The following is a 24,586-nucleotide window of genomic DNA, read 5'->3' on the forward strand; positions in this document are numbered from 1 at the left end:
ACCTCTTCTCTCCTATAACTCCTCTTCTCTCCTCTAACTCCCCTCTTCTATCCTCTAACTCAGTGGTTCCCAAAGTGGGGGTCGCCAGCAGCCGCGGGGGGGGGTCGTGAGATGATTTCCAGAATGTATTGATTTAAAAAAAAAAAAATCATGTAGTCGGGCCACTGAACTTAGAAGCAGGCCAGGCCAGAGTTTCTAGTTGCAGTGGCGTGATAGTTAGATAACCTACTGTAGGTGGGGAACAACCAGGAGATCACTGCAACAGAGGGTAATGCAATCTAAACTCACACAAGTTGGAGATCTCTCTCTCTCTCTCTCTCTCTCTCTCTCTCTCTCTCTCTCTCTCTCTCTCTCTCTCTCTCTCTCTCTCTCTCTCTCTCTCTCTCTCTCTCTCTCACACGCACACGCACACACAAAGACAAATCAGATTGTAATAATCCCCCCCAGAGAAATCTATTTTACATTTGATCTATTGCAAATATTTAACTTTTTGTGTTTTTATTTTTTTACCTCCGTGGACCTGTTGGGGCGGTATGCAAATTGCAGGGGGTCCAGGTTGATGGGGAGGGAGGAGCAGATGTAGCCCTTTACTAGCTTCTCAAAGCACTTCATGGCTATGGAGGTGAGAGCTACAGGGCGGTAGTCGTTGAGGCAAGCAGGCTTGGATAATAGTGGACTTCTTCAGACAGGTGGGGATGACAGCCTGTTCCAAAGACAGGTTAAATATGTCAGTGAATACCGGGGCCAGTTGGTCGGCACAGACTTTTAGGACGCGGCCGGGGATACCGTCCGGTCCTGCTGCCTTCCTGATATTCACTTTCTTAAAGGTCCTCCTCACCTCATGTTCTGTTACCCTTAACACTGAGTCTCCATCAGCAGTGTCCCCCCCCTCCATTGCAGTGGTTTGTAGGCTGGTGTTGTTATTCACAGCCTCAAACCTCGCATAGAAGGTATTGAGATCATTTGCTAAGGAGATGTCATGACCTAAACTAACGTTACAACTAACCTAAAGTTAGTTTAGGTTCGTGTTAACGTTAGATAATGTACAAAATAAACGTATTCCGCTGCTATAGACATCGCTCTTTTATTTTGAAACCCCCCCGACCGGAAGTCATTGCTCTCGTTATTTGCTTTAGTGTCCGCCCGGGTCTGTGTTTGTTGGTTAGCTCCGTTAGCTAGCAGCCTATCAAGACCAGCCATTGGAATACTGTTTTCTAAATTGGGGAGGCTTTTAATCGTCAAGGTAAGAGGATTTTAAGTCATGGTATCCATAAACTTCAATCGGTTCGGATCCTTTGAATGAATGAGAATGTCAACAAACACGGCGTCACGCTGAAATCACTGACTGCGCCCAGAGAGGAGTGGTTAGGCAAAAAATTGTTCAGAGTATATTTACTTAGAAAACGTAATTGTCTAATTCAATTATTTTTTATTTCTCCACGTGGTAAATACACAGGTCACAACATGTTTACAGGAACGTTTTGGAGTTGTATTTGGAGTGTATTTTGTGACTGTAGGGCACTGTAGTGAACGTCAGGGTACAAATCTGACCCACTTCCAGTAATGAAGCTAAGCTACGCTAACGGAGCGGCTGTTCCCTAAGCCTAATGCATGCACAGAGACAAAAGTATGTATCTTCTTGTCTAACTCCAGGGAAGATGTTAAATAAGCTAATTTCCCAAAATGTTGGAGTTTTCCTTTAACTTATATCATTATCATCCCTCTTAATGCTTCTGGCGCATTTCTTACTAGTCAGAAGAATTTTCTTAAAATTCCCCACATTTTGAGAACCCCCAAATTAGACTGTCTGCAACTACACTACTGTGTTTAAAAAAAAAAAGATACAACAAAACTATATATAAAAAAATTAAATACAAAAAGTGAATAGCTATGTGGTCAGAAACACTTCAATTAAGGTTGTATAGTTTACATTTTAAAATTTAAATTTTTTAAATGTACCCAAGTCTCTCAATTCCATGTGATTAACCAGGGCTATTACTGTATATCTTCTAAAATTCACTTCACGCGTAATGTGCTTTCTGCAAGTCTAAGTATATACATACGGATTTACCCATTTGGGTGAGGACCTGCATGCAGGATATGGTTTATGCACGAGTAGGTTTCAGCTTATTGATCAGGGCTAAAGTTATGAACGGTAAAGCATAGTTACTTCAGCTGATAATGGAAATACATCCAAATTCATCTGCTGAGTAGCTTTTACGTAACTGAAATTTAATGAAAAGTACTTGTTTGAAAGAGCTGTTTTAAGGCAGGGATTGCAAATTTGGCATCAAAGTTTGGATTTGGAAGTGCTTGGCCACTAGAAAAATATTGATTCCCCAAAATGATTCATTCCATGTCATATTTTACTCAGACTTCATCATTAGCTTGTTTGGAACAATATTTTCTTCTCAATATTGTTCTAGCCCATGTCATGTTTGATTTTTGGAAAGTCAAATACAATACAGTAAAGTATTGTATGGTGATTGCATTGAAAGCTTGCTGCTGTGTCAGATGATCAATGTTGCAAGGCTAGGGCTACAGATACTCTAGGAAATGGTGTAGGGAAAAATAAGCTGACCCAAGCATATGACCTACTTACTTCCCTTAGGAAGATTAGAATGCAATGCCACTGATTGTACCAGAGGATAACAATGTTACATTCCACCACGATAGACTACTACATACTTTTGATACAAGTCCCCATAGGTTATTATTCTGCCAAATCTTCTAAATGTCCTTTTTCCCAAAACAATAAAGATAACTTGCTCTTGAAAAACTTCAGATATAAGCCCTAAGGTACCAGATATGGTACCAGGCCCGTCACAGATGGCAAATGCTGTGTAGCCTTGGGGTAAACAAGCAGTGTACTGCAGATGGACCATAGTTTTCATTGGCATGCATGTTGACAGTTCCACTACTCATAAGTAACCATGAGCTCACTCTGAGAGTGTGGGGATTTGTCAATGAGAGGGCTTAGCTCCAGGCTGTTTGTTGGTAGACCTCTCGTCTTTTTTGTGAGGGCAGGCGATTAAATACATTTTTAACCTAGTCCCCCCCGCCCTCTCTCTTTTTCCAGGTGGAATATTGGAAAATACACAGGAGGGACTGCCAAGACGCAAGGTTTTCCAGTATGAATCGAGCCTTCAACAGGAAAAAAGGTAAGCACAAACTATAAAGCCAGGGTACCCAGACATGCTCTTGCTAGCTCTAGTATTTAACCATATTTACACAGCGGCCATTTTGCGCGCATGTCATGCTCAGGTTGGTATTCCTTGGATGGGAACAGGGTGGAAGGAATCCCAACATGAGCACGACATAAGAGCAAAATGGCCACCGTGTGAATATGGTCAATGCCAACTAGGGATGTCCGATATTATCGGCCTACCGATATTATCGGCCGATATTGGCATTAAAATGTGATATCGGAAAATATCGGTATCGGTTTAAAAAAAATATATATATATATATATTTTTACATTTCTATAACGTTTATTTACCCAGACAAGCAAGTAAGAACAAATTCTGATTTTATTTATTGTCAAAAGTATGCATAATGTTGTGTTAATTCCACAACAAGAGATATGTGTAATGTTAATTACCTGAAATTATTCCATTTTTTTGGGGGGGGAAACCCTGCATATATCGGTATCGGTTGATATTGGTATCGGAAATTAAGAGTTGGACAATATCGGTATATCGGTATCGGTAAAAAAGCCAATATCGAGCATCCCTAATGCCAACCTCTTATCCATCCAGCACATTTAGCATAAAACGCCTGTCGATTGCAAGAGATGTATTCTTGAACCACTTATAGCACATACATGAGTCTGGTCTCTTTTGAAAGTAAACATTCTGAATTCTCTTCCACAACAGAATAACTCTGAGTGCTAATGTAATAGAGTTACAGAGGTTTGAACATTGAAATAAATGTTTTGTTATGTCTGAATTAGTTTGCAACCAGATGCCTGCAAAAGAGTTCCAGCTCAGAGGTTGGAGCTGGAAAACACAACGGTTCCATAGCCTGAAGTCTTATCTAGTACAGGTCCAAAGTTGATAACAATCCCATGGAAAATGACTGTTTTTCTCATATCTGTTGCGGTAATAATTCGGTATGCTTATCCAAAATGGCCGTCGGGTCCAATACATTCTCACGGAGCGCGACACGCGAGCAAGTAATTGTGCTTTCTTGGTGGTCTTCTCTCCCTTCATCGTAGTAATCATCCCTCATGTAAGGTACCGTTAGCTCCAGAATTTCATTGGCTACAAAAATGGTGAATCATTTTCAGGATCAGAGGTGACTGGTCCGTTCAGGGCCAGGCGAAACCGGACGTGGTCACTTGTCCGAAACTGATTCTCGTTGGTTGTTTGGTCTTGTAACCCGAGATTGGAAGCATGTAATAGGTTGAGTAGGGTGTCAATCAAATGGTGGGCATTTTAGCTTTCCAACAATGTGTTGGTTGATCGGCAATAACACAGCCTGAAGCCGACAGACGAGGGGGGGACGCCAAACGTTAACAGGTTAACAAGTCTCCCAGCCCCCAACCTTGTTTGTTGGTGTTCTCAGAGGGACACACATTCTCAAATTCCCAAGGTCTACTGTACCTAGAATGTCAGCCAGAATTGTGCAGTCTGACATTGGCTTTTCAGGTTTATGACCGCATGCTTGCGGCGGCGACCCTAGCCAGCCCGTTCACCTCTTCTCACAGACAGCTCAGAGAAAGTTTAGGTGACCCTGGTCCATGTGGGGGTGGGAATCAGCGCCGGGGCGGCCAATTGTACAACAGCTTGATCTGTTTACCACCATCTGTCCCGCTCTGGCTTTGCATGAATCATCAGGAGAAACCTCAGATAGCGTTGAGGAGAGTGTGCCGGGACCCAGGTGGCGCTCCGGGCTCTAATGATATTTGGATTGTATAATTCCCTCCATCCCCACCAGGGCCTCTATTTTAGGAGCTAAAGACCGTAATCACGGAAGGTGCATATCTTCCCTAGACTGAGGTTGTCATCTCATCACTTGATACCAATACACAGAAGTGCTCCGCTCGTAATTTTTCACCATGCACTATTTTTGTGAATGTAAGCTGATAGTTTATTCATACAGTATATCCTACCCAGCTCAGGAAGGTACATTGGTATAGGTAATTCATAAATACCACAGCAGCTCGGCCGCTGACAGATAAGTCAGTGACAGTAGCCGCCCCCCCTCCACCCCAGAGGAAGGGACAGACAGGACAGTCAGACAGTAGGCTGTTTACCATTCGCTGCCTTGCGCCAAGTGTCCCCAGACACACTAGCACACACTGTCCACGTCTCTGGAATTGTGTGGTGAGCTACAAAGGATTCATCCATTCAGCCATCTGGCATAAAGAGGGCATTAATGCTCTTTTCACTGGGGGAGGAGCACAAAAGTCTCTCCAAACCCTGAACTCCCACAAATGCTGCTGACATTTAACCACCAACAGGCAAGGATCCATTTCTGCACCACTTGCTACAGAGAGAGTATCTGCACACATTTGCACACAAGTTCTAACAGGTCGTACCCGAGGCTATTTTTCCGAGAAGTGTCTAGTTGTAGTTTTCATTAGTGAGCACCAACATGCAGATGAATCAACAGCCGCTCATGTGTATGCATGGCTCATATTGCTCTCACGGTGTGCCTTCATGGGCCAGAGTTATTAAAGGCCTCCTGTTGTGCTCTGATTGAATGCTCTAACAGCCCATCTCCATTGAACTCATTGAACACAGGGCATGTTTATAATTTTATGATTTCATTACTGGGAATTGGCAAGATTGGCTATTCATATTTTATGTCTTAAACACGCATCTGAATAAGCCCTCGTGACATTGCATTTTCTAATTGTGTGTGTGGTTCTTGTATAGTAATAGATGGATATAGCGAAGACTAAGCATAAGGATATATAGTATACCTGTATATTGTATAGTATAGTATATGTATAGTGTACATAAGACCCAGTGCCTCATCCGTAGCTTGACACTGTATTGCACTATCGCAGGACCTTGGCATGTCTTTACCATGCATTTTTTTTAACTTTATGTTATGTACATTATACCTGTTATGTCTATTCTTATTACTTGTATTATTGCACAATCGCTGCGGGCATGACCAGTGGCATCGTTAGCCCTGGGCTTCCAGGGCTTTAGCCCCGGATGTTTTTCTCCTAGCCCCGGAGCTTTAAAAAAATTAAAATATATATATATATTTTTTTAAGATGTCAGCATCCCCATTGTCTGTGCTGAATGTTTCAAAACACACAATTAGCACAACCACACATACAATTATCATCAGATCCTTTGCTAAATTAAACACTTGTCAAAACCATACACTAATTTATAAAAACTACATTTTGTTACCATATGAAACACACGTTTCATATGACTTAATTCTGTTTGAACCAGTTACACACACTGCTGTGCTTAACCTAAAACACATTTAGCAATTCTACTTCTCAGTGATTAGAGTACTGTAAGTGAAGTATGCAGAGAATGTGCAAATATACAATAAATTCACCAAACACTACACAAGACCAATGCTGTAGAATGATGAAAATATAATTTATGTATCTCTATATACCAAAATCAATGATGAAGACTGATGAAAATATAAATTTTCTCTCCATATAACCAAATCAGTCAACATTTCAATATGGAGAATCACAACAAAACATGTCCCAGTTTTCATGCTACTATGTGCATAACACTCAGCAAATATCAGACAAACATAAAATACTGTATCCAGTACAGGTTAAAACAGTAAAACAAAAACTATTTTGAATTTAAATAGAGTACAGAAAATACTAGACATTATCTCTTTGCCTAGCTGGATCTGGCAAGAGATCTTTTTGTTGTGATTCTCCATGTTGACATGTTGACTGATTTGGGAAAATGGGAGAAAATGTATATTTTCATCAGTCTGCATCATTGGTTGTCTTGTGTAGTGTTTGGTGAATGTATTGTATATTTTCACGTTCTCTGTGTACAGTACTTCACTCTCCTTCCATTTTGGTTGAAGACAGGTGAACTCACCTGCTGCATTTTTATAGTGCTTAAACCTGATTGGTGTATCTACAATTAAGCAATGGTGTGTTTGTGCATCTGATGGCTGTGTTTAACCAATTGGCTCATATGTGTGGTAATTTGACATTCTGTGTCTAATGTAATGCAAGTGTGTTTAGTGTTTTGCAAATCACTGTGTGTATTGTTTTGCAAAAAGTGTGAGGCTGACATTGTGCTTATAATAATAATAATAATAATAATCTTTATTTATATAGCACCTTTCATACACGGAGTGCAGCTCAAAGTGCTTAACAGAGCAAAGAAATAAAAACACAACATTTTACAATAAAGCACAAAAAAAAAGTAAGGAAAAGAAAAGCAGGATTTTAAGACCAGCAAAACATGATTAAGAAAATAGCTAAAAAGCATAAATGACAACAGGCATTTTAAAATCAGCTAAAAGCAAGAGTATAAAAATATGTCTTGAGCTGTGCTTTAAAGCTATCCACAGAGGCTGCCTGTTTTATATGTAGTGGGAGATTATTCCACGCCGTCGGCCCATAGAAACAAAAGGCTGCTTCGCCATATTTTTTATATTTCATTGTAGGCACTTCGAGCAGGTCCGCACTAGAGGACCTGAGGGGGCGGTTTGGAACATATCTATGTAAGCAGTCGCAGAGATAAGATGGTGCCAGACCATTAAGAGCTTTAAAAACAAGCAGGAGAATTTTAAAATTAATCCTAAAGACAACCGGGAGCCAATGCAGTGAAGCTAAAACTGGAGTAATATGTTCCCTCATCTTAGTTCTAGTTAAAATTCTGGCTGCCGAATTTTGGACAAGTTGTAATCTGTCAGTTGTTTTCTTTGGAAGGCCAGAATAAAGTGCATTACAATAATCAAGCCGAGAGAAAACAAAAGCGTGGATTAGCGTTTTTGCATCATCCAGGGACACATAGGCTCTAATTCGTGCAATATTTCTAAGATGAAAGAAGGCAATCTTCGTGACATGATTAATGTGTGTATTAAAATTCAATTCAGAATCAATAATAACCCCCAGTTTCTTTACTGCAGTGTTATTTTCTACGTTCAGGTTACCCAGTCTACGTTTTATCAGTTCTCTCTGCTCACTAGACCCCACTATGAGAACTTCTGTCTTATCCTCAGTTAGCTTGAGAAAATTCTCACTCATCCAGCCTTTTAAGCTGGACAAACAGGTCAACAACGGGTCTAGAGCACAGGGCTCGTCTGGAGCTACGGAGAGGTAAAGCTGGGTATCATCAGCATATAAATGGAAGTTAACTCTATGATTGGTAATAAGTCCACCCAGCGGCAGTATATACAGGGAGAACAATAAAGGGCCAAGAATGGATCCCTGCGGGATACCAGAACAGATGGTGTGTTTGTCGGAATCATAATTCGCTAGATTGACAGAGTAGCTTCTACCTGTTAAGTAGGAATGAAACCAGGACAAGGCCGTGCCTGACAGACCTATCCAATACTCGAGGCGGTGCATTAGAATTGTGTGGTCAATTGTGTCAAACGCAGCCGTTAAATCTAGGAGTAGGAGAACGGATACCTCTTTATTGTCCGCAGACACCCTAAGGTCGTTAATTACCTTTACAAGTGCTGTCTCAGTGCTATGGCCCCTCCGGAAACCAGATTGGAATTTGTTATGGACCCCATTTTTCTGTAAAAACGCATCCAGTTGATAATAAATTGTCTTTTCTAAGACCTTGCCCAAAAAAGGGAGATTAGAGATAGGTCTATAGTTACTCAACACAGAGGGATCAAGGTTGTGTTTCTTTAGTAAGGGCCTAACTACAGCCATTTTTAGTGAGTCTGGAAAGATGCCTGATTTGAGAGAGCTGTTTACAATTTTAAGGATATCTCCAACCACACTGTCTAAAACCTCTTTGAGGAAGGGGGTGGGAATGGCATCCAAAGAACAGGAGGATGATGACATTTGCGATATGGTTTTGCGGAGTTCCTTTTCATCAATTTCACAGAACGATGCTAGACTTCCCCTGGAGCGATTTATCCTGTTGCATATAGCACTACTAGCGGCATTTGTAGTTTGAGAGTTTGTGCTAAGAGCATCACTCACAATACTAGCACGAATGTTAAGAATTTTATTATCAAAAAAGGATGCAAACTCATTACACTTATCTTTAGTGGCAGCGAGCGACTGCTTGTAGGACTGGGGGGGATTTAAAAGACGTTCAATGGTGGAAAATAAAACTCTGGCATTTGTCTTATTCTCATTAATAATGCCTGAGAAATACGTCTGTCTTGCCAGACGCATGGCTTTGTTGTAGGCAACTGTAGATTGCTTTAAAGACTGTAGGTGGACAGTGAACTTGGTTTTTCTCCAAACTCGCTCCACTCTACGACATTCCCTCTTAAGTGAACGCATATGTTCGGTGATCCAGGGTGTTATTCTGGCTTTATGTCTCCTCTTGGTTTTCAAGGGAGCCACTTTGTCAAGAGCTGACCTTACTTTAAGACTAAAATGTTGAACCATATAATTTACTGAGGAAGATTCAGGTAGGGCGGGCGCACCTACCAGATGACTAGGGAACTCACTGGCTGCTGACGGGCTAAAGAAACGTTTTTTAATAGTATAGTCTGTACTGTTTTTCTCAAGATCAGGGACAGTCATACTAAAACATAGCAGATGGTGGTCAGATAGCTCCGGCCTTTCAATAATTTTGTCGACAGTGATTCTCATACCTCTAGAGATCACCAAGTCCAGGGTGTGGCCGTGTTTATGTGTTGGGCCGACAACATGCTGAATAAAATCAAAAGAGTACAACAACTGTAGGAAGCCCACAGCTTCAGTATCTGATACATTCTCCACATGAAGGTTTCCGTCGCCTGTTATCAGGGTTCTGTCGTAGTTAGTGGAACAGATAGATAGAAGTTCAGCTATTTCTGTTAAAAATAAGGTTTTACTGAGCTTTGGAGGACGATAAATGGTAATTATTAGCACAGGGGATTTACTCTCAAGTATGGTGGCCTGGTATTCAAATGATGAATATTTGCCAAGAATCAGAAGTTTACATTTTAAAGTGTCTGAGAAAATATTTGCCAGTCCACCTCCTTTCTTGCCTTCACGTATTGAGTGCACAAAACTATAGCCCGCGGGGCAGGCAGCGGCCAAAGTTACCGCTCCATCAGAGCCAAGCCATGTCTCCGTTAGAAAGATAATATCTAATTTCTCATCGCAAATGATGTCACTAACCGATGAGGACTTGTAGAGAAGTGACCTAATGTTAAATAGGGCCATCTTTATCCCATGACCATGGCACTTTACTGGACTGTAATACTTTAAAGGTCGGAGGTCTGTCAAATTTGCTTTACCAGATGCTCTATTTTGATGTCTATTGCTAATTATTGTAGGAATGGGATGAAATGGTAGAGGTAACTTTGATGATAAAATTGAAGAAGATATTAGCGGGGCACTATTTTCCTGATTACTAAGCTGCCCAAGCCTGGGCTGGGGAGAGAGTTGAAGGCGGTGAGTTAATTGAGTTACTGTAGAACTTGGGCATACAGAGCATCAATTTACAGGCTTTTGGAGAAATGAAAAGAGGGCTTGCAATGTATCAGAAATATTCATAGAGAGCAGCTTGGCTCCAGACCTGTTTAAATGTACTCCGTCCCTATTGAAGAGGTCATATCTGTCATAAAAAAGAGTGAAGTTATCTATGTAGGCAATGTTCCAGAACCAGCAGCTTTCCTTCAGCCACAGATGTAATTGGTGAAGGCGACTGTATTTCATATCCCCACGATATAGGCAGGGTAGGGGCCCTGAGATGGCTATGGTCTTACCAGTCTCCCATAGACTGAGAGTGTCCATTAATCTATTGAACTCCTCTTTTATCAGCTCTGATGCATCAGCTTTGATATCATTGGCTCCAATGTGAACCACCAGGGAATTTTGACACACCTCAGACAACAGACTAGGTATCATAGCGTTAATGTCTGCCACTTTAGCACCAGAGTAGCACCTTGTCTCGCAACCTTTCACAGAGACATAGTGGACGATTGAGTCACCTATAATAAGAGTGTCCGAGACAATAGGGGAAGAAGTAGGAACAGGAACAGCTCTGTCGCTGAGAGCTGCATTGACGTTGCTCGCAGCGGGAACAGGGATTTCCTTGGTGATGTCACCATTTGCCTTAGCTGTATCTAATACTCGGTTGTTCAGTGCAGGCGAAAGCTGCAGCCGGCTATTTGAAGGGACGCACTCGGACAGTAGGTCAAATCTGGCAGAAGCAGCCACCCCACGAGTGGAGTGTGCCCTGACACCCCCAGGGGAATCCTGCCCAGCCAACGTGTAGCAGAGGGTAATGCCCTCGCACAACCAATGGGACAGGCGCTGCTTCGACAGTGCCTTACCAGCACGAGCCCCACCGTAACAGACAAAAAGCTGGTCGGTAACCCTGAAGTCCTGAGTACGGCTGAGGTAAATCCCCAAAGCACGGACTGGACATGACAGGTGAAGGCCCGCATCTAACTCACTAGTGTGAGGAGGAGGACGAAACGCCTGAACCACAATATCCCGGGAGCGGAAGGAACTCCGGATATTCTTAGGCACGAAAGCAGGATTAGGTCGCAGAGTGGCACCGCAATCGGTCCGAAAAGACAGGCACTCTGGACGTACCGAGAGAGCACAGAGCTCACCTACACGTTTAGCGGAAGTGACAGCCAGTAGGAATGCGGTCTTGAAGGACAGCTGTCCCAACGGCGCCTGCTCGAGCGGCTCAAACGGGGCCAAGGACAACCGACCGAGGACCAATTGAAGATCCCAAGTCGGAGCCAAGGAGCGTTGCACCGGCTTAACGCGTCGAGCGCCAAGCAGGAAACGCTTCACAAGAGGGTGGCTAAACAAGACATCCCCTCAAACCCCTCATGATAGGAGGATATAGCTGCTGCATATACCCTCACCGTCGAAGCCGACAGTCTATCAAGGAGAGACTGGAGGTAACTAAGGACAGCATCCAGGGGGCAGGAGACTGAGTCCCGGCCCCCCGCCTTACACCACACTTGGAACATACGTCATCTGCCCGCGTAAGCGCGACAGTGGAGGGAGCATGCGCATTCTAGATGGTAACACCATCAGGATCAAGAACCTGCGCCCCTCAACGTACCCGTCCCAACAACTGACCTAACAGATGTATGGGGAAGAATCCCTGGCGGCACGGCATCGGTCCCAGACCTGCCTGGCCATGTCCAGACGTAATCCTCACCCGTCAGGATGAGGACCGCCCCGCGACAGTACACCTGCACCCACATTCTCCCTGCCGGGGATGTGGGGAACCCTCAGGCCGCGCAGATGGAGGACGCCCATAGCCAGCCGCCCGCCGCCTGGTGCAGACAGGGGGAGCGTACTCCTCCCTGTCTGTCGATACACGACACTGACGTCGTATCGTCCGTCCTGATCAACACCATTTGTGGACCAGAAGGACCGCTTTCAACACCAACACATTGAACGTAGCGCAGACCGGGCAGCATGGTTTGCCAGCTGCCCCCTACTGCGTTGGCCCGACGCGTCACCAGCGAGGGAGGCGTCGGTGAAAACGCGACGTGAGACAGCGCCGTAACCGTCCTAGGACGGAACCTCCCGAGCGTGTTGACAACACGCTCTGAGATGGATGCCCATAGCCCTCCAACCGTTGACTGGGAAGAGGAGTACTCTACATCCAGTCTACAGCAACCCCAGGCTGGTAGAGACCTGCCTGGTACGAGACCTGACGATCCACCTTGACCGCGAAGGACCAGAACGTCATCAGGGCAGAACACTCCGTAACCCCTGACGACGCAGAGGCCCCAGTGCGGCCTCCACACACTTGGTGAAGATGCGGGAAGCCAGAGAAAACCGAACGGCAGCCTCTGGTACTCATACGCTAACCCTGCAAAGGAAGCGTAGGTAAGCCTTAGGATGGAAGATCGGAGATGCGCATACGCATCCTACAGGTCTATGGAGGAGAACCAGACCCCCACCTGACAGTGTTCAACAGGTAGGAGACGATCCAAAAAATGCTGAACCTTCCCATGGGACAGGTCCAGCCTGGGTCTTACACCCCTCCCTCCCGACTTCTCAGGCAGAGAACACCGGGAGGAGAACGCCACGACGATGGCTTGCTTCGTCCACAGAGATTGGATCTCGTTGACCAGAGCTGTCACTGCTGGAGACCCTGACAATAGGGTCTGTACCAAACCTGAAAACGGGTGGGGTTGTGTAAACACAAGTCCCCGCCTCAGCGTTCTCTCCATCCACCTCGACATATGGTACTGCCGTAGTCATATGTGACGACACTCCCAACGCACCCGCCGTCACGTGGCGCAGGTCCGCCAGGAACTGTAGATAGTTGGCCCGGTCCCCCCGCTGTGCGTAGCCAACCCTGGAACCGTGCGAGCAGCGCGTTCCGTGTCGGAACATCTGACCCTGACACCACCCACGAGGCAATCGCACCCAAGGGGGAACCCCGACAGAAAGGGCCGGTCTGATACGGGGGGCTTCTGATGAAAAAAGCCCCCCCACTGAACACCCCTCCAGAACATGCTGAGGAGTTGTTCTGCAGCCGGACATGCAAGGTGTAAGGCCCCCATGGATTCCTACATACCGTAGCCCTGCAGTGATATTACTACCACCCCAAATCACGTGTGCCTGCGACCACTTGCCAATATTTCAGGAGTGGGAGGCACCAACATGATACCTGGCCTGGCGAAGGCGAGGCCGGGGAAGCCCGCACTGTGTGCCTCAAAAGGTTTCGAGCCCCCCTGCTGACAACACTTAAGTTGACAGACGTAACACCAGGCTCAACCAACACAGCTCAAGGTGTGGGAGCCGCTTGACAGCACAACATTCTCACGGACAGACCCAGGCTCAGCCATCAACTGGGTGTCAGCCCCTGTCCCCATGAGAAGCGAAAGGGGGGCCGCCCGCGCATCAACGAAGGCACGCGGCCCGCAGCCAAAGGAAACAATCAGAGCCCACTTTTTCCGCTGGTGTTGGGGAAGGGAGTGATCGGAGAGCAGGCTGCTCGCGGCAGGACGGTGACGGCTTGTTTGTTCAAGCTGAACCCATCCTACATGGCCGATCCCTCGGCCGCCAAGGCTGTCGGCCTTGTGGACACCTGTCGAATCAACGCCCAGGATACCTCCGGCGGGGGAAAACATGGCCGCCTGTCGAGGGCCTCGTCATCACCGCTGACGAGGCCGTTCTCTCTCTTCTTCCGGCTGCGCGGTGTGAGGCGGTGTAGGGCCTAGGACAATACCGCCCGCGCTCCAGCAGAAGACCAAAATCCCCTGCGGAGAGGGGAACCCTGAGCAGTTATAGCTTGCGGCTGGGTCAAAGCTAATAACGTCAACAACCTCGCGCGATGTGTCGACGTCGGCTGGCCCTCAAGGCCCCGCCACCAGACACAATTTTATTTAAATTTTTTTTATAGAAAAAAACAGCAATTCGAACACAGTTCTAATCGTTGCCAATTCCATACCGTGGCGGTACAAGCTTTAACAGCCCACCAGCCACTCGCCAGGCCGACCCACCCATGGCGTCGGCCGGGCGGGGCACTGTTTCAATATGTCAAAAACAAAGGACTGATGTTAACACGGAGCACCAGTGGTGGTTGCAAACAGCAACCTCCACTGTGGTGTGCACCATGAAAGGGTTAAATGAATAAAAGAACTAAACCACAAAATACTGTAGAATGAGCAAACCCATACACACAACGTTAAGGGGAGGCGGACCAGAGCGAACTAGTCCCGCCTTCATTCAAAATATTCACAACAGCACACCAGCCCTAGCTTAGCCCATTTACCAAAAAAGGTAAACAAAGCCCCCCCCGCACTACTCCCCCAGTATACCGATTGACCGTCAGTATGAATGGTTGAGAGGAGAGAAAACTGTAGCAAGACAGACCTTCTCATAGCAGAGTGACAGAACGAAACAATAGCCCACTACACAGGGCCGCCTCAGGGTGTGGGGGGCCTCACGTTTAAATTCGCACAGGGCCTCACATTTCTCCCAGGCGGCCCTGCCCCTATACTACTACAGCCTAGCGTGAGGCGATGTGGAACCCAGATCAACAACCGCCTGTGCACAGACACGCAACATGTTTACCATGTCGGCTGGACCCATAGCCCCACTACCCGACGCCAATGTGGATAGGAACTAGCCAGCTGAGCCAAAACCCGCCGTTAAGTCCCATCCTGCAGTAATATAGCTCTACTGCTACACCGCCGAGCTCACGCATCGCCCCAGATGGGGACACCGTTCCATAGACCCCGCCGGAACACAAGGTAACACACCTGGCTAGGCTACCTAGCCACGGCCTACCCTGTTGTCAACCCATTTACCCGAAAAAAGGTAAATAGGACTCAGCAAAAAAAACCACAACAGCTACCGACTGACCTTCATTGATGAACCGGGCAAGAGGAGGGAGAAGTGACAACATCTCACGGCGGAGACATTAGAACAGCGTAGCAGTTAACAGTAGTGATAGCATGCGGCATTAGCGATAGCATGTAGCATAGCATTAGATCTTTAGTAGCACGCCCAAGACAGCTTGGAAACCGTTCCCTGCAGTGAACGTTCACCAAACCATCCTGCCCCCGGCGCCAACACACAACATGGTTGTGTAACAAAACAAACCAGCATTACTAACACTAATACCCATGACTGAAGACACAGGGCCTACCTGGGTACAAGCTGGCCCGACAGCCAATCTTGTACAGCTGAACCTCGATCTGCTGTCATCAGACGAGGAACATCAACATAGGCCCGTCGTGTCGCCGAAAACATGCGTCGAAGATGCCAGGGGCCAGCAACCTCCGGTAAGCTTTCAACATTATGACTCTGATCTTTTTCATCCTGCTAGTTACGTATGGTGCACGCAGCCAGTACGCTGGAACGAAAATAGAGGAAGGGTGTTTGGTGACCAGAGTCATGGTTATATGGGCTACGCCTCCATAGGGGCGGGGCCCCATACAGGTGTGGGTGCATGTAGTTGTTCGTTGGGGATACAGTAGGTATCATAGGAGATAAGGGGTATCTCATAAGGCTCAGAGCGGGACGCGATAAGCAAATACGATATATAACTGTGTTATTATTTTGTTATTGGTGTATATGTGTGTATGTATGTACAGTATATGTATATATATATTATATATATATATATATATATATATATATATATATATATATATATATATATATATATATATATATATATATATATATATATATATATATATATATATATATATGTATATATGTATATTTGTACTCCTGTTGGGGCCTCTTGGACCAGATCAATGTTTTATCTGGCTAAATAAAGGTTAAATAAATAAATAAGAAACTGATGATTTGGTCCTGTTAACTTTGAAATTTCTATGGGGACTGCCCAGATCCCTCTCATGGACATGGACCTCACTTTGAGAACCTCTAATGATTCTAGTTCTTCAGTATTCATCTCTAATTACTCTAAAATTATGTAAAGCCCCCAATGTTTTCTAACCCTAAAAACGCCCCTGGGCATGACCACCCGCATTTCACTGTATGCCTTGTATGCCGTGACAAATAAAACTCTTGACTTTACTTGATTATGACGTATACAATAATCTACAATAATTTGTTTTAATGCAGCAAGGTTTGTCTGCCAATGTTTCTCCTCTTCCAAGATATTGTCAGAAATGCATTTAGCTACTGAACCTGCAGGGATATATTTGGACCTAATGCAGAATTCTCCCCTCTCTGTCGGCTGAATTAGATCTAGGTTCAAATCAGATTGGTAAAATTAAGAAGCTTTCCCGCTTCATTATGCAATGAATGAATTCCCCTGCAAATGGCTTTTTCAATTTCACACCAAATTTGACTGCAATTACGGATAAAAAAACATTCTGCTATTTTGCAGCAGGCATCTTTGAATTATTGTAAACCGTTGTTCTTCGTACGGATTAAAAAGGGTTTATGGTACTTGCTTGCCAGAATAGCTTCATGCTAGAGTACTTTGTTCTGTATGCCTGGAGTCTGCACTGCATTATAGGCCATAAAAACAGTACTCGGTGGTTCCCACTGGTTCTTGGGTTATTTGTGGTATTAGGCACAGGCCAGGCTTGGCAAAGAATGTAGAGTCACGCTGTGAAAAGGACTATGTACATGCAACGCAAGAAGGAAAGTCAGTTAGGAGGATTGTATTTGTTCTGGGCCTGTATGATATTGCCCACGCTGTCACAAATGAAGGGAAACACTCTTGCCTTGTGTTGTTGGCCCTGGTGAGTGTGATCTGGTGTGCTTGCATTTTGTTTACTACGCTGGAAATAAATTAGAGGCATGAACACATGCTGCACTTGAAGCAGGCTCCAGCTTCTCAATCATTTGCTCACAGTTGTATAAAAAACACTCACGTTTTGGCAACAGATTAGGTTCAATCACCCCCATACCTATGTATGTAGCATTTAAATCTGCAAGTGGCATTTTAGACAACAGGTGGTATCCCCCCATATCTTTCCAAGGTTCTAATCGTTAAGGCCACAGACACTTTGTACATGGCAACAAAGAAATTATTGGGCACAAATCTCTCTCTCTCTCTCTCTCTCACTATATATATATAACTAAAGGAGAAACCTTCAAGGGAAAGAAGGGACCGCACACTCCACAGGACTGGTTTTTGCTTATTTATTGTTGCACAACGCGTTTCGCTATCGCTTCCTCAGTGTATCACCCTTACCTCATCTCTCTCTCTCTCTCTCTCTCTCTCTCTCTCTCTCTCTCTCTCTCTCTCTCTCTCTCTCTCTCTCTCTCTCTCTCTCTCTCTCTCTCTCTCTCTCTCTCTCTCTCTCTCTCTCTCTCTCTCTCTCTCTCTCTCTCTCTCTCTCTCTTCTCTCTCTCTCTCTCTCTCTCCTCTCTCTCTCTCTCTCTCATATATTGTCTCCCAGAGCAGCAAAATGTTGTCTGTGATTTTGAAATAAATGAAAGCAATGGGCTGTTTGGAATCACAGAGGACTGATGGGGTCCAGGATGACTTGTCGGCTTACATCTCTGTCTGTGGCTGGTTTTGTGTAACACAGACATTTAAACATGGAAGTATATGCCTGTGTTTAGAAACCACTGCCACACAGTCACAGGCCTGCATTTACTTTTTTTACCTGAGCAAATCAAAACCTTTCCACCGTCCTCGTTCATAAATCCTTTTTGGTTTGTTTTCTCCCTAAACGCTAGAATGCCACATGCAGAGACTGAAGGAGCTGAAGCATGTTACAAAATCACTTCTGTAGGACCTCTGCCTCCGATGGCATCGGTTGAGGAGTTGAAGGTTGGCACTGACAATATGTCCGCCCTGTTGATTTATCCCCCCCCCTTATCTCCGTGTCTAGCCATGTTTGTGGACTTGATCACATCTAGCAGGTGCCGTCAACTGGGATCTTGATCATTTTTATCACCGGTGTTTATTGCCTCATGCTCCTCAGGCGTGACTTGCAATCCAAAGTGGTTCACTGGATCCAGATGGGCTTTCTTTCTTATCAAGAAGGATGAAGTAGAGCCAAAGAGAAGGATGATGGAGAGCCAAAGAGTTTTGGTTAACATAATCATCAATATGTAAAGCCATGCAAATTATGTCAAAAACACAGTTGTATTTGTTGCCCCTCCCACACACACACACCACACGCACACACACTCACGCACACACATACACACAAAATTAAAGCAATCACATATTTATTGATTCAGAGGTTTACAATTCTCTCTCTCTCATTAATATCTTGAATATTGTTTTTTCCCCCAATGCACTCTAGATTAATGCTGCATGTCTTCTCTCAACTGAGACTGAGTCCAGCTCTGGATTCACAGAACCTATATATTAGTCATGTTGCCAAGAGAAAATCTTAATGATCAAGCAGTCAGTGAGAAGAGAAGTGATGACTGATCCCACTTTAATATCCAAAGCCTGGTTTCTATAACAACCAAAGGTTCAGGACTAGACTGACAAAGTTGTGGGCATGCAGACATTACAACAATAGATTATAAACAGTTATCTGGGGTGTTGGGACCATTATAAACCAAAAATATACATGTTTGGTCTTGTATGAAAGATAAACTTCTTATTACACCCACATGTGCGACTGCTCCTGTCCATGTTTCTGTCCGCACCAGCATAGTTACTACAGTTCAATTTGGATAGAACTTGGCACACGTTGAGAGGAGACCAAAGACCCGAATTCACAAATATTTGTCTAATCGGTCAACAAAGTATTTTATTTGAATTAATTTCTACCATTGTCCATTGAAATCAATATTCAGGATACAGTTGCACCCTTTCAACACACAAGGGCGACACTACACAGGTTCGCTGTTCTGAGACTGGTAATCAGCTCTCAACCTCAATCTCAATACAATAATGCTCAGCGAATCTCTTAGCTACATCAATATTGGGTTGTCAGAACAGTCTTATGTTTGCAGGTTAAGTATATAATGTTCACTATTTCCCATTTGGCCTCTGTCATCTTGTTATCAACCAGGAATGTTCACGTGAAACTCGTATTATAAGTTGATACATCTAGTGATCTGCACGAAAAGTTAACTATTTACAGTATTTAGGCTAATATCTTAGGTATAGAAGATTGGGTTATCTAAGGCCCAGTGGTCCCAAAGTCGGGGTCGCGACCCAAAGGGGCCGCGAGCAGCCACGGGAGGGCCGCGAGATGATTTATAAGAAAAAAAAGAAAAAAAAATCAATTTTTTTTTTTTTTTGTCAGGCCACTGAACTTAGATGCAGGCCAGGACAGTGTTTCTAGTTGTAATCTAAAATTCTATTCTATTGTATTCTAAAATGTGACTATATGGTTTTATATTAACTTAATAAATAAACAAAAACGAAAAATCTACTTATTTCAACGAACTTTCAAACTAATAACAGATTATGCACATAAACGCTGAAAACAACCGAAGCAACAATAGTATTTAAATAAGGCTATTATTATATCATTATTATTTTGCAACAAGTTAGCCTCTCATAAATAGCACGTATAAATGAATAACTAACTTGAACTAACTTAATAATAGGATTGAAGTGATATTTGGCTTAAAAAAATCGGTCGCCTGGCTAAAAAGAAAAGAAAAAAAAAAGCCTGCCGATGTGCATTGGGCCGCGGCTCTTGACGCCTTATTTTCTGGGTCCCGGCCTTGAAAAGTTTGGGAACCCCTGATCTAAGCAGTGGTGTGTTTATAGGTTGAAGTATTTACAATGACAGCCTGGTCTGGAACGCTAGTCTAGAACACCTTATTACTACACTATTCTACAAGCCCACTGCAGGCTTTTTCCTGGCGCTGGTTCCTCATAGTTTGCTTCTTCTGGTCCCTGTTCAACCAGTTGTTGTAGTCAGTAACTTGTTAACTTGTACAATAATAAAGGTATTCAAAATCCAATGGCAATCCATCATTGTCACTTTTATAGGGCCTACATTTAACCTACATTATGATTTATAGTGTTTAGACACCCTTGCTTAGAACTCTTGGGTATACACCTACAGTAAACCCTCTCTACTTAGCAGCAGACTCTGCATGTACCTCTCTGGAGGACCAGTCAAATTGAAAGCATATCAATTTTGGTTTAAAGGACATGCATTGCTATTCCTTGCACTATTTGGGCAAATGTACAACATTTCCTGAGAGTCTATGGAGCACATCAAAACGTTTTTTTCCCGTTTTTTTTCATTGTTTTATATTTTTGATCAAGTACTCAAAAGCATAATTTTTCAGCCTCAGGATTTCAGGCTATATTTGGATGGGATCCGTCCATAAGCGCTTTGAGTGAGAGTCAGCCACAGTCTGCGACTGGGAGAGAGAGAGAGAGAGAGAGAGAGAGAGAGAGAGAGAGAGAGAGAGAGAGAGAGAGAGAGAGAGAGAGAGAGAGAGAGAGAGAGAGAGAGAGAGAGCGCATAAAGTTATCTCTCCACTGCTTCCCCCCCACGGTCCAGGTTGTGTGTGTAAATGCGTGTGTTTGTGTTTCACACACTCCTGCACTGTGGTCCCTCTCTCTCTCTCTACCAGGGAGAAGCCCTGTGTGTCAAATGTGTGTGTGTTTGTGTTTCACACACTCCTGCACCGTGGTCCCTCTCTCTCTCTCTCTCTCTCTCTCTCTCTCTCTACCAGGGAGAAGCCCTGCGCGTCAAATGCGTGTGTGTTTGTGTTTCCCCGTGCGCGCCGTCAGGTTGTGTGTAAAATGCGTGTGTTGTTTCCCCGACAGAAGCTCCTCTCTCTCTCTCTCGCTCGTTCTCTCTCGCTCGTTCTCTCTCTGCCTCGCTCTGTTTGAGGAAGTGAAGATATTTCCACTCGCTCTGCTGTCGCTGTCAACCATAGAGGGGGTGTTAGTTATGCAAATCAGTGCTATATTCACGTCAGCAAAACTGTCAAATCAGAACGGCTTAGTTGAGTGAGGGAAGATCTCGTGAACTCGAGACTAGACTGATGAGTCAATATGGTAATTAGAGACACAGACCCATTGATACTAACCCCTATTGCTATAATATAATGCTAAATACCTGAAAAAGCCATTTATAATGCATGTTCCCTTTAACCATGTATGATGATCTGATGTTAATTAGACTACATTAATTGTAGTAACTATGTAAAGTAGACTTTTATCTAGCCAGCTATGATTAACTCTGCAAGGTTTCAAATATAGTAATTTGCACTAACGTTTGTAAACGTTCATGTGTTGATGTTTATTTTGGCTACGGTTGTTCTGGTGTAATGTGCTCGCTGCATGCCCATTATACTGTCCAGCCATGCCCCCTGCAGAGCCATGAATCTGGGTTTAGATTCAGGGATACATTTTCTGTGGCAATAATCTGATAGCGAAGCTTCTTTAGCATTAAAGCACCTCAAAGCACCTCAAAGGCGCTAAAAACAAAATTACAAACATCTCAAAACAAACTGGTCAGACTACTGCTTGACCTTACTCCTAGAACCCACCTCACCCCTGCCCACTTTGACAACCTAGGATGGCTTAGAGTAGACGACAGAGTACAACAACTTGCAATGGGCCTGGTCTACAAGATACACTACACGACCAAGGTACCCATGTACATGTCAAAATACTTCCCAAAGGTCAGTGAATACCACGATCACAACACCAGAGGGAGCTCCACAAATCATGTTAAACCCAGATTCGGCTCAAATAAGGGACTAAACACGTTTCGCAATTATGCCACATCAATGTGGAACGCCCTACCCAAAGCTGTAAAGGAATGTGGATCACTACCCACTTTCAAAACCTCTCTCAAGGGACACCTACGGGAGACTGCAATTCAACACTGGCCCCTGTAAATATCCTAACCCAACCCCCTCCAATGTACAGTCATTTACCTAGTATGGTTTTGTCAATAGTTCAATGTACAATTGTGTTTGTTTGTACAGTGTCTCCTCCCCCCCCCCCTCAATGTACAGTGTTACTTGTTTATACAGTGTGCCCCCCCCCCCCCCCCCCCCCCCCCCCAACCACCTCCAATGTAAATTACCCAGTATGGTTGTCAATATCCCAATGTACCCAACCCCCCCCACCCAACCTCCTCCAATGTACAGTTTCTACGTCAAATGTATATACTCCCTTTTCTTGACTCCTTCTGTATCACAAAAAGTACTGTATTTGCAAATCTGGTATGTCATAAATGTATAGATGTAGCAGTACTGACTATCTGTATGTCATGTATGTCATATATGTCTATATGAATTGAAAATGGGGGACCCTGATGGAAACAAGACAAACGTCTTTCTCAGGTCTGCATCCCCTTAACAATTGTATGTATTGAGCCGTACTGTATTGTACCCATTCTGCAATCTGTTAAATAAAGTTTTCATTCATTAATTCATTAGTTCCACTCAAGTGCGATGAACAATGCCACTTACCCTCAGCTCCCAGAGATGTACCCCTCCTGCTGACTTGTTGTTCACAATTTGTAAATCACTTTGGATAAAAGCGTCAGCTAAATTACTGAATGTAAATGTCTTAGAGTACAAGAAAAAGCCCCAAAAGCCAAGTCTCAAAGCCAAACCAGTTGTGAATCCCTGACACATTAGGCGAGTCCGTTTTCCCTCAGCAGAATTGGCCCACTGAAGCTAATTTTGGTGAGTGACTGCTGATCATGTTTAAAGGCATGAGTCCACCCCATTAGTACAGATGGAAAATGAGCAATTACTATTTCATATCACTTAACCGTCTGCAAATTAATCCAAAACAAATTCACTAAATATGCTGTCATGAACTCTAGCTAGGATGCAGATTGCAAAAGCCCACTGGAAAAGCCAACTATGTTAATGTCCTCTGTCCTTCATTAGGATAAAATCGATCAAGGTTGACCATGTGGAAAATGAGATGCAGAATTTACATGGGCTTTTAAATTTCCTCAGAGCCATGTCTGCTGACCATTCCCAAACATCACCAATACTAGCTTCTGCTGTGCTTAATTCTGAAATGTGTCCTGCAATGAAGATAGGATGGGAAAATCATCCCTTTGCAACTTGATTTGAGCACAAAGCAATGGGTTGATTATATGAACATTGTGTTCTTGGTGTCACTGAACCAAGTTGTCTCATTGGTATTGTACTCTATCTAGCCTGTACTGCAGGTCAGATCATTCTTAATATATGAAATAGATGCTGTAAACCTTTTATTTGCTCTACAGTTGACTAAACCCCGAGCATCAGTTGTATTAGGAACTTGGGAGTGAAGTGGCAGAAAAGAAAATCAGGTAGCACTTTATAATAACACCCTGTTATAATACATTTATAAGGTATTTGTAGATAATGAACTAATCATGAACAAACCATTTATATACATTCATAAATGATTATTAAATCATTTATAACTATATTTGTATACCATTTACAAAGTATTTATAACGCATTAGTGGATAATGAACTAACCATGAACAAACCATTTATATACATTCATAAATGATTATTAAATCATTTATAACTATATTTGTATAACATTTACAGATTAGTTTTACATTATTTATAACTCATTATCAACATTGTTTGTACTTGATTTGTTCATCATTAAATAATGTTGTTTAATGTGTAGTAACACATTTGTAGATGCTTTGAAAAATAGATATGAAAAAACTACTATAGTGTATCTCCATTTATTTTTCATGTTCAACAAATGATTTGTTAAGACATTCATAAAACATCTATAAATCATTTGCAGATGCTATCGTGGGGGCCAATCTAAAGTGAAGCCTATTCATCATTAACAAGTGTCTAATACAGTTAATTATTTGTTTACTTTTTCATCACATGTTACAAATGTTGTAGGCAGCTTTCGGATACACCCTTCTTTGTGACATCAAACAGTGACAGAATTAGGACTAAAGATAAATGCAATTTTATTAACATATAAAATACATGTGCATGACATATAGTGTAACATCGGGGGGCACTAGGACCCAGGAGTACCCTGGCCAGGTAGAGTATCTAGAGAGGAAGTCTCACGCGAGCGAGATGGATTTTGATGGATTTTTAGTTTTTGTAATGTCAGACTTAACAACTCAGAAATC

General features: G+C 43.6%; 1 protein-coding gene across 5 annotated transcripts in view; it reads left to right on the forward strand.

The window, feature by feature from the left end:
- gulp1a (GULP PTB domain containing engulfment adaptor 1a) overlaps positions 1 to 24,586 on the forward strand; it is a 485,247-nt gene that overhangs the window by 374,248 nt on the left and 86,413 nt on the right. For all 5 annotated transcript variants that reach the window (XM_084309768.1, XM_084309769.1, XM_084309770.1 and 2 more), the window contains one exon: positions 3,080 to 3,161. In XM_084309768.1, coding sequence (XP_084165894.1) covers positions 3,134 to 3,161 — 28 coding nt within the window. In that variant the 5' untranslated portion in view covers positions 3,080 to 3,133. The remainder of the gene's footprint in view (positions 1 to 3,079; positions 3,162 to 24,586) is intronic.

This window comes from Notolepis coatsorum (assembly GCF_963971535.1).
Source record: "Notolepis coatsorum genome assembly, chromosome: 3".
NCBI classification, from domain to species: Eukaryota; Metazoa; Chordata; class Actinopteri; order Aulopiformes; family Paralepididae; genus Notolepis; species Notolepis coatsorum.